The sequence below is a fragment of the Notolepis coatsorum genome (assembly GCF_963971535.1).
Source record: "Notolepis coatsorum genome assembly, chromosome: 6".
In the NCBI taxonomy this organism is placed as follows: Eukaryota; Metazoa; Chordata; class Actinopteri; order Aulopiformes; family Paralepididae; genus Notolepis; species Notolepis coatsorum.
Window position 1 is genome coordinate 136,378,553 of NC_140170.1, and position 13,088 is coordinate 136,391,640.

At 49.5% G+C, this 13,088-nt stretch overlaps 1 protein-coding gene across 1 annotated transcript in view; it reads right to left on the reverse strand.

The window, feature by feature from the left end:
- Nucleotides 1-13,088, reverse strand: part of ampd2a (adenosine monophosphate deaminase 2a) — a 119,428-nt gene that overhangs the window by 21,428 nt on the left and 84,912 nt on the right. Inside the window, 2 exon segments of the mRNA XM_084316731.1 lie at nt 1,994-2,120; nt 7,725-7,888. Of these exon segments, the coding sequence (XP_084172857.1) occupies nt 1,994-2,120; nt 7,725-7,888 (291 nt within the window).

Sequence of the window (13,088 nt, forward strand, 5' to 3'; positions counted from 1 at the left end):
GAGATGTTGGAGGATCTGTCCACCGACGCCTTCATCAACGGCCTTGCGTTGCTTCATTTCTATCCGAGGCGCAGTTCGACAGATTCAGTGTGACCAGGGCACTAACTTTGTTGGTGCAAAGAACGAGTTCAAAGCTGCTCTGCAAGAGCTTGACACACAGAGACTAAGTACATTCCTGTCACAAAAACAATGTGACTTTACGCACCTCACTCAAGTCATGCAGGAGGCGTGTGGGAACGTCAAATTAGAACCGTCCGAAGTGTTCTGAACTCCACCTTGTCACTCGCCCCTGGCCAACTCAACGATGCCTCACTAAGGACTCTACTCTATGAAGCCATGGCCATAGTAAACAGTCGACCCCTCACTACTGATAACTTGAACAGCCCAGACAGCATGGAACCGCTGACCCCCAATCATCTGATCCACATGAAGTCCAGCACTGCACTGCCTCCACCTGGCACCTTCGTGAGAGAAGACTTGTATGCAGCCAAGAGATGGCGCCGGGTACAGTATCTGGCAGAACAGTTCTGGAGTCGCTGGAAACGAGAGTATCTTATGAACATTATCGCAAAGCAGCGTTGGCACACGCCAACCAGAAATCTACAAGTAGGTGATGTTGTGATGGACTCAGATGCCCTGTCACCCAGAGGTGAATGGAAACTTGCAAGAGTCGCAGAGACTGTAAGCAGCAAAGATGGACTTATTATAAGGGTTAAGATCTCAGTAGGAGATAAGTGTTTAAATAAGAAGGGTGAACGCCTTAACAAACTGTCCATATTAGAACGTCCTGTGCAGAAGTTAGTTCTTTATCTATGGGCTCCCTGAGCACATAGATAAAGGTTCTTGTTATTCCAGATGTAAAAAATATTGTATTCCAGATGTGAAATGTATCTTGCTATTCAGATGTGAAAATTATTTTGTTATTTCATTGTGGGAAATTCTCATAATTTTGATTAGAGTGTAAAGGATTAAATTTAGTTTCCTAGAGGTAATTTAAAAAAAAAAGGGACTTAAATTTACAATATGTAATTATCTACGACGTGTTTTCTTACTTCCGTTGCGTTTTGGTTGTGGGGACTTTTACTTTTAAAGGCGGAAGCTTAGTACATACGCACTGTGCGTCAAGATTAATATCCGGTATTGTCCCGGCTTTTGCCAGTAGGAGAATGTTGCACCAAAGTATAAGGTGTGGTGTCGTGAGATAGTAGACAAAGTATATCTATAAAGACACTTCTGTTATTAATAGCAACCCCCGAAGAAGCAAAAAGGTGTGTTAATATGGTGTGAAACTTACATAACATTATTCCTATTTTTCTGATTGATGTTTGGTGCTGTGTTGAAGCTAATGGTTGTTAGTCTAGCTTATAGGCTTATAGCTTCTGGTAGCTAACGACGTTAGCTTAACGTAAGATATAGGTGATGGAGAAAATGACCTAATCGCCCCTCCCTTTCCTCCTTTCTGTACCACAGTTCTTACGGTGATCATATGAAGGAACGGAAATAAATGGTGAACATCAGTTTGAGAATCGTTGTCTTAATTCGAGGGCCTGCTACAGTGTGGGAAGAAACAAGAGTACCTGGAGGAAACACAGGGATAACATGCCAACTCCACACAGAAAGGCCCCCTGCCAGGGTTCAAACCCAGGACCTAATCGCTGTGAGGCAACAGTGCTAACCACTACACCGCTGTGCCACCATAATATTATTATTACTATTTACAATCACTACAGCTGAAATGAATAATGTGTATAGTAATAATAATATAACAATATTTATTGTTTTAAATGACATTGAGTGGCATTAACATCAATAACATCATAGTGAAACAGGGCAGAAAGGAGTCTATTTCAGAATGCGTATGAGGAGTGAGTCTCCTGGGTGGGGGGCGAGTCTCCTGGGTGTGGGGTGAGTCTCCTGGGTGGGGGGTGAGTCTCCTGGGTGGGGAGTGAGTCTCCTGGGTGGGGAGTGAGTCTCCTGGGTGATCACTACTCACATGCTGCAGGAAGAGGTGGAGCTCCGGGTGGCTGCGAGGGTCAATAGTGACCTCAAACAGTGGCATGAAGATGTTCTCCAGCATCTCCTGGAAGTTAGCCAACTGCTTCTTGGTCCGGTACACGTCACTGTGAGGGGAGGAATGGTACAGTCACTTTGAAAGAATGGTTAGGATAAGTTTAAAGTGTCAGTGGTTAATATATACATTATATCTCTTTATTACATGGCGTTTTAACATTCGCCGAAATGCTTGATTGTGATTGGTCAATAGCGCTCGGTTGCCCCCGACAGCGGTGAATTATTTTTCGATAACTGACCGCTGCCATGGGCAACGCGCAATAACTAGCAGTAATGCTACGGTCGCATCCTAGAGACCTAGTCTAGTGTGTGACATCATCAACTGTCGATGGCCGCTCAGACGGGGAGTCTCTCTCTCTCTCTTTCTCTCTCTCAAAAGACAGTTTATGCAAAAGTCTTCTTAGGCACCCAAGAGTTTTTAATTATATAAATTGTCTTACAGTAGATTATTTTATTTTTAATAATAATATAAGCTGCATAAGGAATACAACCAAATCCTCTGTCATACCATAAAATTGTATTATTTATTATTATTATTATTTTGCATCATGTTGAATCGCATCGTATCGCCCCGAATCGCATTATGTTGAATCAGGGGGTGAATCATATCGCATCGCATCGCCCGGTGCTTCAAATGTATCGTTAATGTATCGTATCGTTGGCACCGTATCGAGATGCACATCGCATCGGCCTCAGTGAGGAGATGCACATCCCTACAGGGCGTGAGACCCTTCTACGTATGTTCAGATCCATTCCGTCATCATCCCCTGATATGAACGAGAATCCGTCGACAACCACACAGGTCGTCGGAAGAGGAAAAACCCCCATCCCAATTGCTTTATAAAAACGCTGTTGTAACCCCAAGCAACCAAGGCGCACCAGTCAGTTGCTTAATGTCCAACAGAACATCCCGAGCTAGCACTATGTGTGCGTCGGGTATATCCACATCAATAAATAGGCTATTTAGACCTTTCATTGAATCCCCAAGGCGCCCAGGGGAACGACAAGAGGGGTGAGATGCAACCAACTCCAACTCTTTATAATAATAAAGAAGAAGCATCAACAGTATAAACCCAAACTGCACAGCTGGGAGTAAAAACTGTTTACATTTTTACATCCAGTCACTCCTTTAGTCAGAGAGTATAGACCGAACTTTCCCAGAAGCCTTCCCACATGAGTCGTAGTTATGAAAAAGACATGTCAACTGTGAGTCACGTGACCAACTGACTCAAGTTTACACATAAAATCGAGCGTAGCAGACCCGTAAGCCCTACGCTCTAACCCGACACTTTAACACCACAAACCTTACATAAAGATCTTAACTCACGGAAGCCGTCGCCATAGCAACGTATATGCTATGACGGGGGGAAACCATGTACACGACTCCTGTTTGTAATAGGAGTCGTGTCAGGACAACCCCCCCCCCCCTCCCTCCCCTGCCAAGACGTTGAACGGCTCGGCCCTGACTGGCTCAGCAGAATGAGAAGAAATCTCCTAAACCAAGCAAGTGGGAAGGAGGGGTTTATTCGGCACCCCCTCACACAAACCCCTTTTCCCTACACACCAAAAACAACTGTAGCATTTTGAGACCTTCGGTAGAATGCCAATGTATAGCGTAAGCTAATACAATGCCCGCTACCCACAGACTGTGAACAGGATTTATAACAAAACAAGTTGTGTGTGTGTGAATCCTACACCCGCTTTCTATGTCGTACATAGCAAAACACTGACAGAGAGTAACGGCCAGGCCGTGGAACGTGTGTGTACGAGTATTACTGCAACTAACACAACAGTGTTGTGGATCAACATTACTTTGCTCAAGCAACGGAACATACCACCAGCTTCTACCTGCATGTGGAGCGTCAGGCTAAATAGAACCTTTCTATGACTGAGTGTATGCTTGCAGACCTTGCTTAATCTCGTAACACAACATGACTCATCTCTCAATGTAATAATGCAGATTCACATTTCGCAACCCCATCATATGTATTGTTGAAGAAACACAGTTTGTTTGGCCAATAATATAATCCCCTTTTTAGGGAACTTTTTATTTATTTTCACGGCACAAAATCATGAGGGGGCCGGGGAGGGTGTAGAGGGGACCACAGGGGGAAAAGTCACTTTAGCTGCGTCTGCTGCCTCGAGCCGCTCGGGTTTTGCCACCCCGAGAAGCCCCGGAGGGACGGTAGTAGATCGGCTGCTGGTCACGTCGTTCCCTACCGTCTCCTCCAGTCGTGGATGGGCCGGCGGCAGCAGAATCGCCGTCTCTCCTCCTGGCCTTCTTGGAGGGGCCAGCAGTGGCGGCTGAGGCAGTGGTAGGCACGGCGGAGGGAGCTCGACGTCGTGGAAGCCTTCTGACTCCACCGGCAAGGACGGGAGGCGGAAAATGGGGTTGGAGCACGGATCGCTCCTCTGCCATCTCTCTGCACGTTGAGGTCATCAGCTGCAGGGCCTTCCCGAATAGTCCAGCATCGGAGAGGTTGGCCGTCAGAAGAGGGGCTCTCTTCTTCTCTGGCACTCGAGCCTGCTCCAGCCAAAGGTGGCGCTGGGTCAGGGTGGCCAGGGCGCGCATTTTCCCCGCGGCTATGGCCTGCACCTGGGTAAGATGCAGGACAGCTCCTGCCGCCTGGGTGATCTGATCGCATTTTACCTCGGTCAAATCCGTGCCGCCCGTCATTATCCCGATACAAATCTAGCCAGCTGCGCGATGTTAGAAGCCGCAGCCAGCGACTGTGTACCAGCGATAAATGACTGGTCACCCCAATATGCCAATCGCCTAGCCGATCTTCCATGGAGAACCGGCTTGCATAATGGCTCCCACACCACATCCGGACAGAGGAGAGCGGCCATCGGCCTATCAAGCCGTGGCACGCCCTCTCTCATACCTTCGACCAACCCGACACCCGCGTAACTGGTACGTAGGCGGGGGTAAGTCCCATGATGTGAGACACCGCCTGGCCCCGACGAACATAGGCCCCCATTGAGGGGAAAAATGGGTAGACAACATCCACCCCTCTCACCGGGCGACGCTGCCAGAGATGACCTATGAGATCATCAGGGGCAGGAGCAGGCAATGGCTGCGGCAGCGGCACGCCGTTTGCAGCGGCAGCTACCGCCATGAGCTCGGGAAACAAAGCCTGCAGTTCCCCCTGCTGACTTTCCTCCACCGAACCCGCATCCCTCACATGCAGCAGGCTTCGACCGGTTGAGGAGCCACAGTCTGATGTGGCTGATAGCAGGGCATCCTGCCGATGAGGCCGAGGTGGTTCCCCGACATCCTCGAACAAGGCGCCCCAAGGAGACATTTCACCCCCCTCCGGTGTTTCCTGGACGGGAGGGATACTCGCCTCCACAGGGCCTTCAAACAAGAATCCGTCCGACTCTTCCATGTAATCCTCAGTTTCCATCGGGCATGCAGAGACCGACGCATCCTCGCTGGTCTCCAGCAATTCCCCAAACCCAGGCCGTTCGCGTCTGCAGGACACCATCTTGCGACGTGAACGGGCAGACGCGAAAAGTTTGCGTCGCAAATCCTCCAGAACCAAAAGAACCGGCCGCTCAACAACGGACGATTCCCTGGAACCAGAAGAACCAGAGTCGGGATCAGGCCACCGCCGGGGCGACGGCACCGGCTCCTCGGAGAGGCAAACTACCCATCGGCTGTCTCCTGGGCTGGGCTGGCAACCACGAAAGTGGCAGCAGCCCCGCACCAGCACGCACGACAGAGGCGGGAATGGAGAACCGCTGGTGAAGAGTCGGTCTACTCTCCGAGGTAGACATTATGACTTAGCTTTTTCTTTTTGAATAGTTATGAGAGAAGAAAAAACTAAGCACAATGTAAACACGTCTCAACTCTCTTCAACTAGCAACACGTCAAGTGGGGATCTACCGAAGGCACTTCCTTGTGGTGAAAGTGAAGAAGAAGGAGAGTAGATGGCCACACACCTGCTTATGAAGGTAAGCTAATGAGGGGTGTGGTCAGACGAATACTGGGATAAAGGTACATTGTGGAATTTTATTCAGTGCGCGTGCACGTGCGAGGACAGTGCATGAGTGACGCCGAGCGAGAGCCATACGATACAGAACCATACTTATATTCACCACGGTATAACACGGGAATGTATGCATGGAAAAATTCTCTTTTTTGCATCTTGACCGGAAGAAACAGTGTCAAATGACTATAGTAATGTATCCATGGCTATAATATAGAATATAGATTTAGCTCTACAAACAAGGTCACGCAGTCGTATCTTTTAATGCTTGGCCCAGCTACAGCGGTCGGCGTCTAATGGCTGGCACCGATTGAGTTAAGCCCTTAGACTCTGTTTACCATTCAGCCATTAGATTTATCACCGGTGATAGTTATGGTACTCACCATTCTATCCTATATAATAAGGTCGGGTGGGCCTCTCTGGCAGAGAGACGTAAGTTGCATTGCAATCTTTTTATTTATAAAGCCATAATTAGAGATTGTCCAAATTATATTAGTTCTTTATTGGAATGGACCCTGTCGTACACTATCCAGTTTTTGGCTTATACTTAGAGTACTGAACTTGGTAGATCTGCTTTTGGCTTTTTTGCCCCTACATCATGGAATACCCTGCAGGAAACACTGAAACTAGACACTCTAGTGTCTATGGGTTTAGAACCTTAACCATTTGGTTGCCGAAAACGTAGAACTACGTTTCTGTCGCCCGATCGTTGAGTGCCGGAAACGTAGATCTACGTTTTTCTCACGGTATTTCTTTTATTCGCTATTGCCATTCGTAATTCAGCGGGGCACCTTGTGCATACTGTTCTGAGTGTGTCTGAGCTGGCAGACGGCCTTATACCGCCCTCTAACGCCTTGGGCCATTATTGCACCCTGTTAGAAACGAGTTCGTTTATTTTCTCTACCGAGCTGCGGTGTGGGGGCGGGTCCTAAACACTCCGGCAAAACACACGCTTGTAGGGATGGTTTGGATTCAAAACGGTATAAAATGGAAATGTACGGATGAAAAAATAATCAGTTTTTTTGCACGTTGACCAGAAGCAACTCACTGAGACTCGACTGCGTTATTAGACCCATAGCTATACTATAAAATATAGGTTTAGCTCTACAAACTACAACTACGTTTACATGGGGTTAATGGACGGAAAGGAAGGGGTCACTTCCCGGAAGGGGCGTGGCACTCAATGTGTTAATGACCAATCAGGTCACCACAATATGGACGTTTTTAAATTTGTACCTCTGTTTTAATTTTTTGCTATTTTATTCTTTTAAAAAGATTTAAATGGATTTAAAAAGATTGTAAAAGATTTTTTTTTATGTCTTTTAAAATGTGCCCTTAATTATTCTGATTGTCTGATGTTTTTATATTTATGAACACACTGTGACACTTGTGTATGTAACATCTCGACGGCACTGTAAATGAGTTTAATGTATTATCGATTGTATTAGAGTATAAATAAAGATTGAATTAAATTAAGATCTTGCCATCTCCCTGAGGGTGTGTGTGTGTGTGTGTGTGTGTGTGAGAGTTAGTGTGAGTGAGTGCAAGTGAGTGAGAGTGCGTTTATAGTTCTGTGTATTGTTTATGATATGGAATGTCAATGGGGCATCAACTATGTTGTGGTTGTTGTGCGAATAATGTGCTTGTGGAGGAGCTACTCACAAGAGGCGAGGCACCTGGATGAGCCAGCACACATTGTCAGAGTAAACCCCGTGTTGAACGGCCCACTGAGCCAGCTTGTCCCACTCGTCGCGAGAGCGGCCATAGATGGACAAACGCAGCTCTGAGTTCTGGTACTTGCTCTCCTCCAGGTCAGCCATGACCTCCTGTAAAAACAGTGACGGAGAGAAGTCAGACAACAACATCTATTGTCTTATCATCATGTCCACCATATCGGTTGATGAGGTGGAAAGTTGCCGAAGTACCCATTCACTTGTTAATGTTAAAACTTAGCTGTAGATATAGAATAGAATAGAAATACTTTATTTATCCAGAGGGAAATTCAGCACTACAGATCGCTCACAGTAAACAGTAAACATTTAACTAGTCAAAAACAAAAGTCACGAATAAGAATAAAAAAATAATAATAAAGAATAAAATACAGTCCGGGTCGGGATATACATTCATATATATGATATATATATAATACATTCATATATTCATACACATGAATATACTGCTTCAAGAACCAAACAAGATAGCAATTAGAAAGAAACACTAATGTAACTAAAGACTCATGTAAAGACTCAAGACTGTTGTTTTTAACTGTAGTTCTATTTCATTATGGCTTTCGCTCAGCATCATCTGCACTGTACTTCACTTCGTGCACGAGCACTGAATAAAAAAAATTAAATTCCACCATGTACCTTTACATCCCAACATTCGTCTGGCCACACCCCCATCCGCTTACCTTCATAAGCAGGTGTGTGGTCACCTACTCGCCTCCTTCTTCACTTTCACCACAAGGAAGTGCCTTCGGTAGATCCCACACTTGACGAGGTTGTTAGCTGAAGAAAGTTGAGACGTGTTTACATTGTTGCTTGTTTTTTTCTTCTCTCATATATTTCGATAGAAAAAAACTAAGTCATAATGTCTACTTCGGGGAGTCGCGCTCGCAACGCTACTCTTCACCAGCGGTTCTCCATTTCCGCCTCCGTCGTGCGTCTTGGAGCGGGGCTGAGACCTCTCTCGTGGTCGGCAGCCACGCCCGGTAGGCGTCCGATGGGTAGTTTGCCTCTCCAAGGAGCTGGTGCACCGGGGCCGTCGCCTGTGCGATGGCCTGGTTCCGGCTCTGGTTCCTCTGCTTCCGGGGAATCGTCCGCTGTTGGGCGGCCGGTTCCCTTGGTTGCGGGGGATTTGAGACGCAAACTTTTTGCGTCAGCTCGCTCCCGTCGCAAGATGGTGGCTTGCAGACGCAAACGGCCCGGTTTTGGTGAGTTGCTGGAGCCAGGTGAGGATGCGGCGGTCTCTACATGCCCGATGGAGACAGGACTACATGATAGAGGCGGACGGGTTCTTATTTGAAGGCCCGGTGGAGACATATCTCCCGCCCGTCCAGGTAACACTGGAGGGGGGTGAGATGTCTCCTTGGGGCGCCTCGTTCGAAGACGTTGGGGTAGAACCTCTGACTCGTCGGCGGGATGCCCTGCTATCAGCCACATCGGAGTGTGGCTCCTTGACAAGTAGTAGCCTGCTGTATGTGAGGGATGCGGGCTCGGAGGAGGAAAGTCTGCAGGGGGAACTGCGTGCTTTGTTTCCCGAGCTCATGGCGGCGGCGGCAGTCGCAAACGGCGTGCCGCTGCCGCAGCCACTGCCTGTTCCTGTCCCTGATGATCTCATAGGTCATCTATGGCAACGTCGCCCGGTGAGAGGGGTGGACGTTGTCTACCCATTTTTCCCCTCAATGGCGGCCTATGTCCGTCAGGGCCAGGTGGTCTCCCACATCATAGGCCTTACTCCTGCCTACGTGCAAGTCACGCCGGTGGCGGGTTTGGTCGACGGTATGAAGGAGGGCGTGCCACGGCTTGATAGGCCGATGGCGGCGCTCCTTTGTCCGGAGGTGGTGTGGGAGCCGTTACGGAAGCCGGTTCCCCAAGGGAAATCGGCGAGGCAGTTGGCATATTGGAGCGACCAGTCATTTATCACCGGAACACAATCTCTAGCTGCCGCGTCTAACATCGCGCAGTTGGCGAGATTCATGTCCGGGATATTGACGGGCGGCACGGAGCTGACTGATGTACAACATGACCAGCTCGCCCAGTCGGCAGGAGCCATCCTGCATCTGACTCAGCTGCAGGCTATAGCCGCTGGGAAAGTACGCGCCCTGGTAACTCTGGTCCAGCGCCACCTTTGGCTAAAGCAGGCGCGTGTGCCGGAGAAGAAGAGAGTTCCACTTCTGACGGCACCCCTCTCCGATGCTGGACTATTCGGGACGGCCCTGCAATTGATGACCTCGACTTGCAGAGAGATGCAGGAGGAGCGATCCGTGCTCCAGCCTCATTTCCCCCCTCCCGATGTCGCCGGTGGAGTCAGACGGCCGCCACGTCGTCGAGCATCTTCCGCCGTGGCCGCCGCTGCCACCACCGCCACTGCTGGACCTTCGGGGAAGAAGGCCAGGAGGAGAGAGGGCGCCTCCGCTACGACAGCCGGCCCATCTACGCCCGGAGGCGACGGTAGGGATCGTCGAGACCAGCCGCCGATTGTTTACCGTCCCTCCGGTGCTCCACGGGGTGGCAAATCCCGAGCGGCTCGTGGCAGGCGTCACTAGGACCCAGTGACTTTTTCCCCCTGTGGTCCCCCCCTCTGTTTTTCCCTTCCCGGCCCCGCTATGATTTTGTTCAAAAATAAAGAGTCCCCTCTAAAGGGGGACTGTATTTTTTGTTAACAAACTGTGTGTTTATTCACCAAACATATGATGGGGTTGCAACGTGTGAATCTTCGCTAGTATGGGTTGATAGGAGGGTTACATTCATGTTAGAGCTTAAGCAAGGCCTGCAGCCTACACTCGGTTGAAAAAGGGTTTTTTCTGCCTCGGCCTGAATCTCCACATAAAGGTAGAGGCTAGTTGTCTGCTCTGTTGCTTACACAGTGATATTGAGCTACAGTACAACACTGTTGTGTTGGGTTTGCAGTAATGCTCGTATGAAAACGTACCACGGCTCTGCCGTTCTTTCTCTCTCTATCAATGTTTTTTCTGTGTTACAACATGGATGCGGGTGTAGGATTCACACACACACACGCGACTTGGTCTTGTTATAAACCCTGTTCACAGATTAGCTGTGGTTAGCGTGCATTGTATTAGCTTGCGCTATTCATTAGCATTGCTACTAAAGGTATCATATGGCTAGTTGTTGTTGTTGTATGCAAGGGTTGGGCTTGTGAGGGGGTACCGGATAAACCCCTCCTTCCCTCTTCTGATTGGTCAGGGGGTTTATTCCTCTCTTATTAGTTCAGTCAGGGCCAAGCTGTTAGACGGCTTGGCAGGGAGGGGGGGGGGGGGGAGGGTTTCCCAGACTCTGCACCTATCACAGGCGTTGAGTCTTGGGTTTCCCCCCATCATAGCACACGTCACTACGCACGTTGCTATTGGACGATGGCTTCCGTGAGTTAGACCCGTATGTAAGGTCTGTTATTGTCAAGTGTCAGGATAGAGCGTAGGAATTAAGGTTCCACTACGCTCGATATACGCGTAACTTGAGTCGGTTGGTCACATGACTCAAGGTTACCGTGGCTTTTTCAATCTATGGCTCACGTGGGAAGTCTCTCTGGGGAGTTCCGTCTATCCTCTGTGGTAGGGATGACGGGATATAAAAATGTAAACAGTTTTTATCCTCGGCTGCGTCAGTCTGTGTTTCTTTCTTTTTTAATAAAAGAGTGTGGAGTATATGAAGCACCACACCCTTCTTGTCGTTCTCCCAGGCGCCTTGAGGGATCAATGTGGGGTCTGGTTAGACTGTTCATTGATGTGTTTTGTGTCCCGACGCATGCATAGTGCTGGCTCGGGGTGTTTCTGATAAGAATCATGCGGGTGTCTAGTACACCTTGGTTGCTTGTTATTAAAACAGCGTTTTTATAAAGCAACTGGGATGGGGGTTTTTTCCTCTTCCGAGAGCCTGTTACTAGGTCTCGACGGATTCTCGTTCATATCTGGGGGATGTTAACGGAATAGATCAGAACATAGGTAGAGGGGTCTCACGCCCTGGGACCGTCTGGGTGGCGCCCTCTTTTCATGTTTTAGATCAACACGCATATCTGCCCCTTCTCCTGGAGTAGGCATGTCAGCGTGGTTAGGGCACGGGACTGGTTCTGGTCACGCTGGTCCAGGTCAGTTAACCCGTTGTCCGCCGGGGATGCAGATCTGATGTTCTGGTACCCTGAGGGACTTGGGCTTTTTCAGGGGGAAAAATGCCGCGTCGGCCCGGGTGTCACAGGGTTAGGCGTTATGGAGACCCTTTGTTGGGTACTCCTTTGTACCTGGCACTATTGTAAGGGGCTGGTTCTCCTTCTTTCGCTCCTCTCTCACGCATGGCGAAGAGGGGGCTGTTGGGGTAGTCTTCTGGACTCCCTCTGGTAATCCTGTGTGCTTCCCGGGCCGCCGGGCACGGTCCGAAGTAAAGTTTCGTTGATACCGTAGGCCTGGGATAACCCTTTTTTGGAAACTGAAACACTTGTACTGCGGTATAGCTGGTGTATACCCGCAGGTGTGTTTGAGTTTTTTCTTGAGGGGTTATAGGAACAACCACCGTCTGTACCGAGAGGGTAGTTGATTCCCTGGTATGTTGGAGCAGAGTCAACTCCCGGGTTGCCCGGTTGAGTGTGCCCTTGCACGTTCATGACGTCTGCCAATCATGTCAGCCTTCTCTGCCTCGACCCCTCTGGGTGGTTTTTTTTTAATGGAGGCTTTGTCATGGTGATCAACAACGCCAGCATACGCCCCTTCTGCCGGGGGGGCTGTTTTCAGCTGACTCCTTTGGCGCCTGTCTCGTCCGCAGTGCTCCAGGCTCAGGTTACAGCCTGCTGCCTGGTTTCCCCGGTGCGCTGCCTGCTTCCGTTGGTTAACCTTTTTGAGTGCTTACGGCCATGCTGACTGCCTGTTCTGCAGGGTCAGTGTGCCAGGCGGTGTGCTATTGGGGGGAAAGGGCCCGCTCTTGGAGGGGCCTTATCCGAATACGCTGGCGATGTGGGGGGCGGTGTCACTAAGTGACCGCCTGGTGGGGTCTTGATGCCTGGCGTCATTGACCTCTCCGGGCCCCCTTTTTCCAGGGGATCCAGTCCCTTCAGTGGGTCTGGGTCTTCCTTCGCGCTCCGCTGCTACGGCCTTGCCACGGGGTTGGGTTTGCTCTTGACCCCGTGATTTTGGGGGCAGTAACGAGGTTGTTCCTTCCGTTCGTTCCCTGGTGGCATGCGGGTTGTGCGTGTGTGTAGTCGTGGGGTCAAGCCACGGTCTGCTCACCCTGTGTGTTGAGTTGCTTGAGTTCCTCTTCGCACGGTCGGATCCGTCTCCCTCCCGTAAGCCTCCAATAGGGG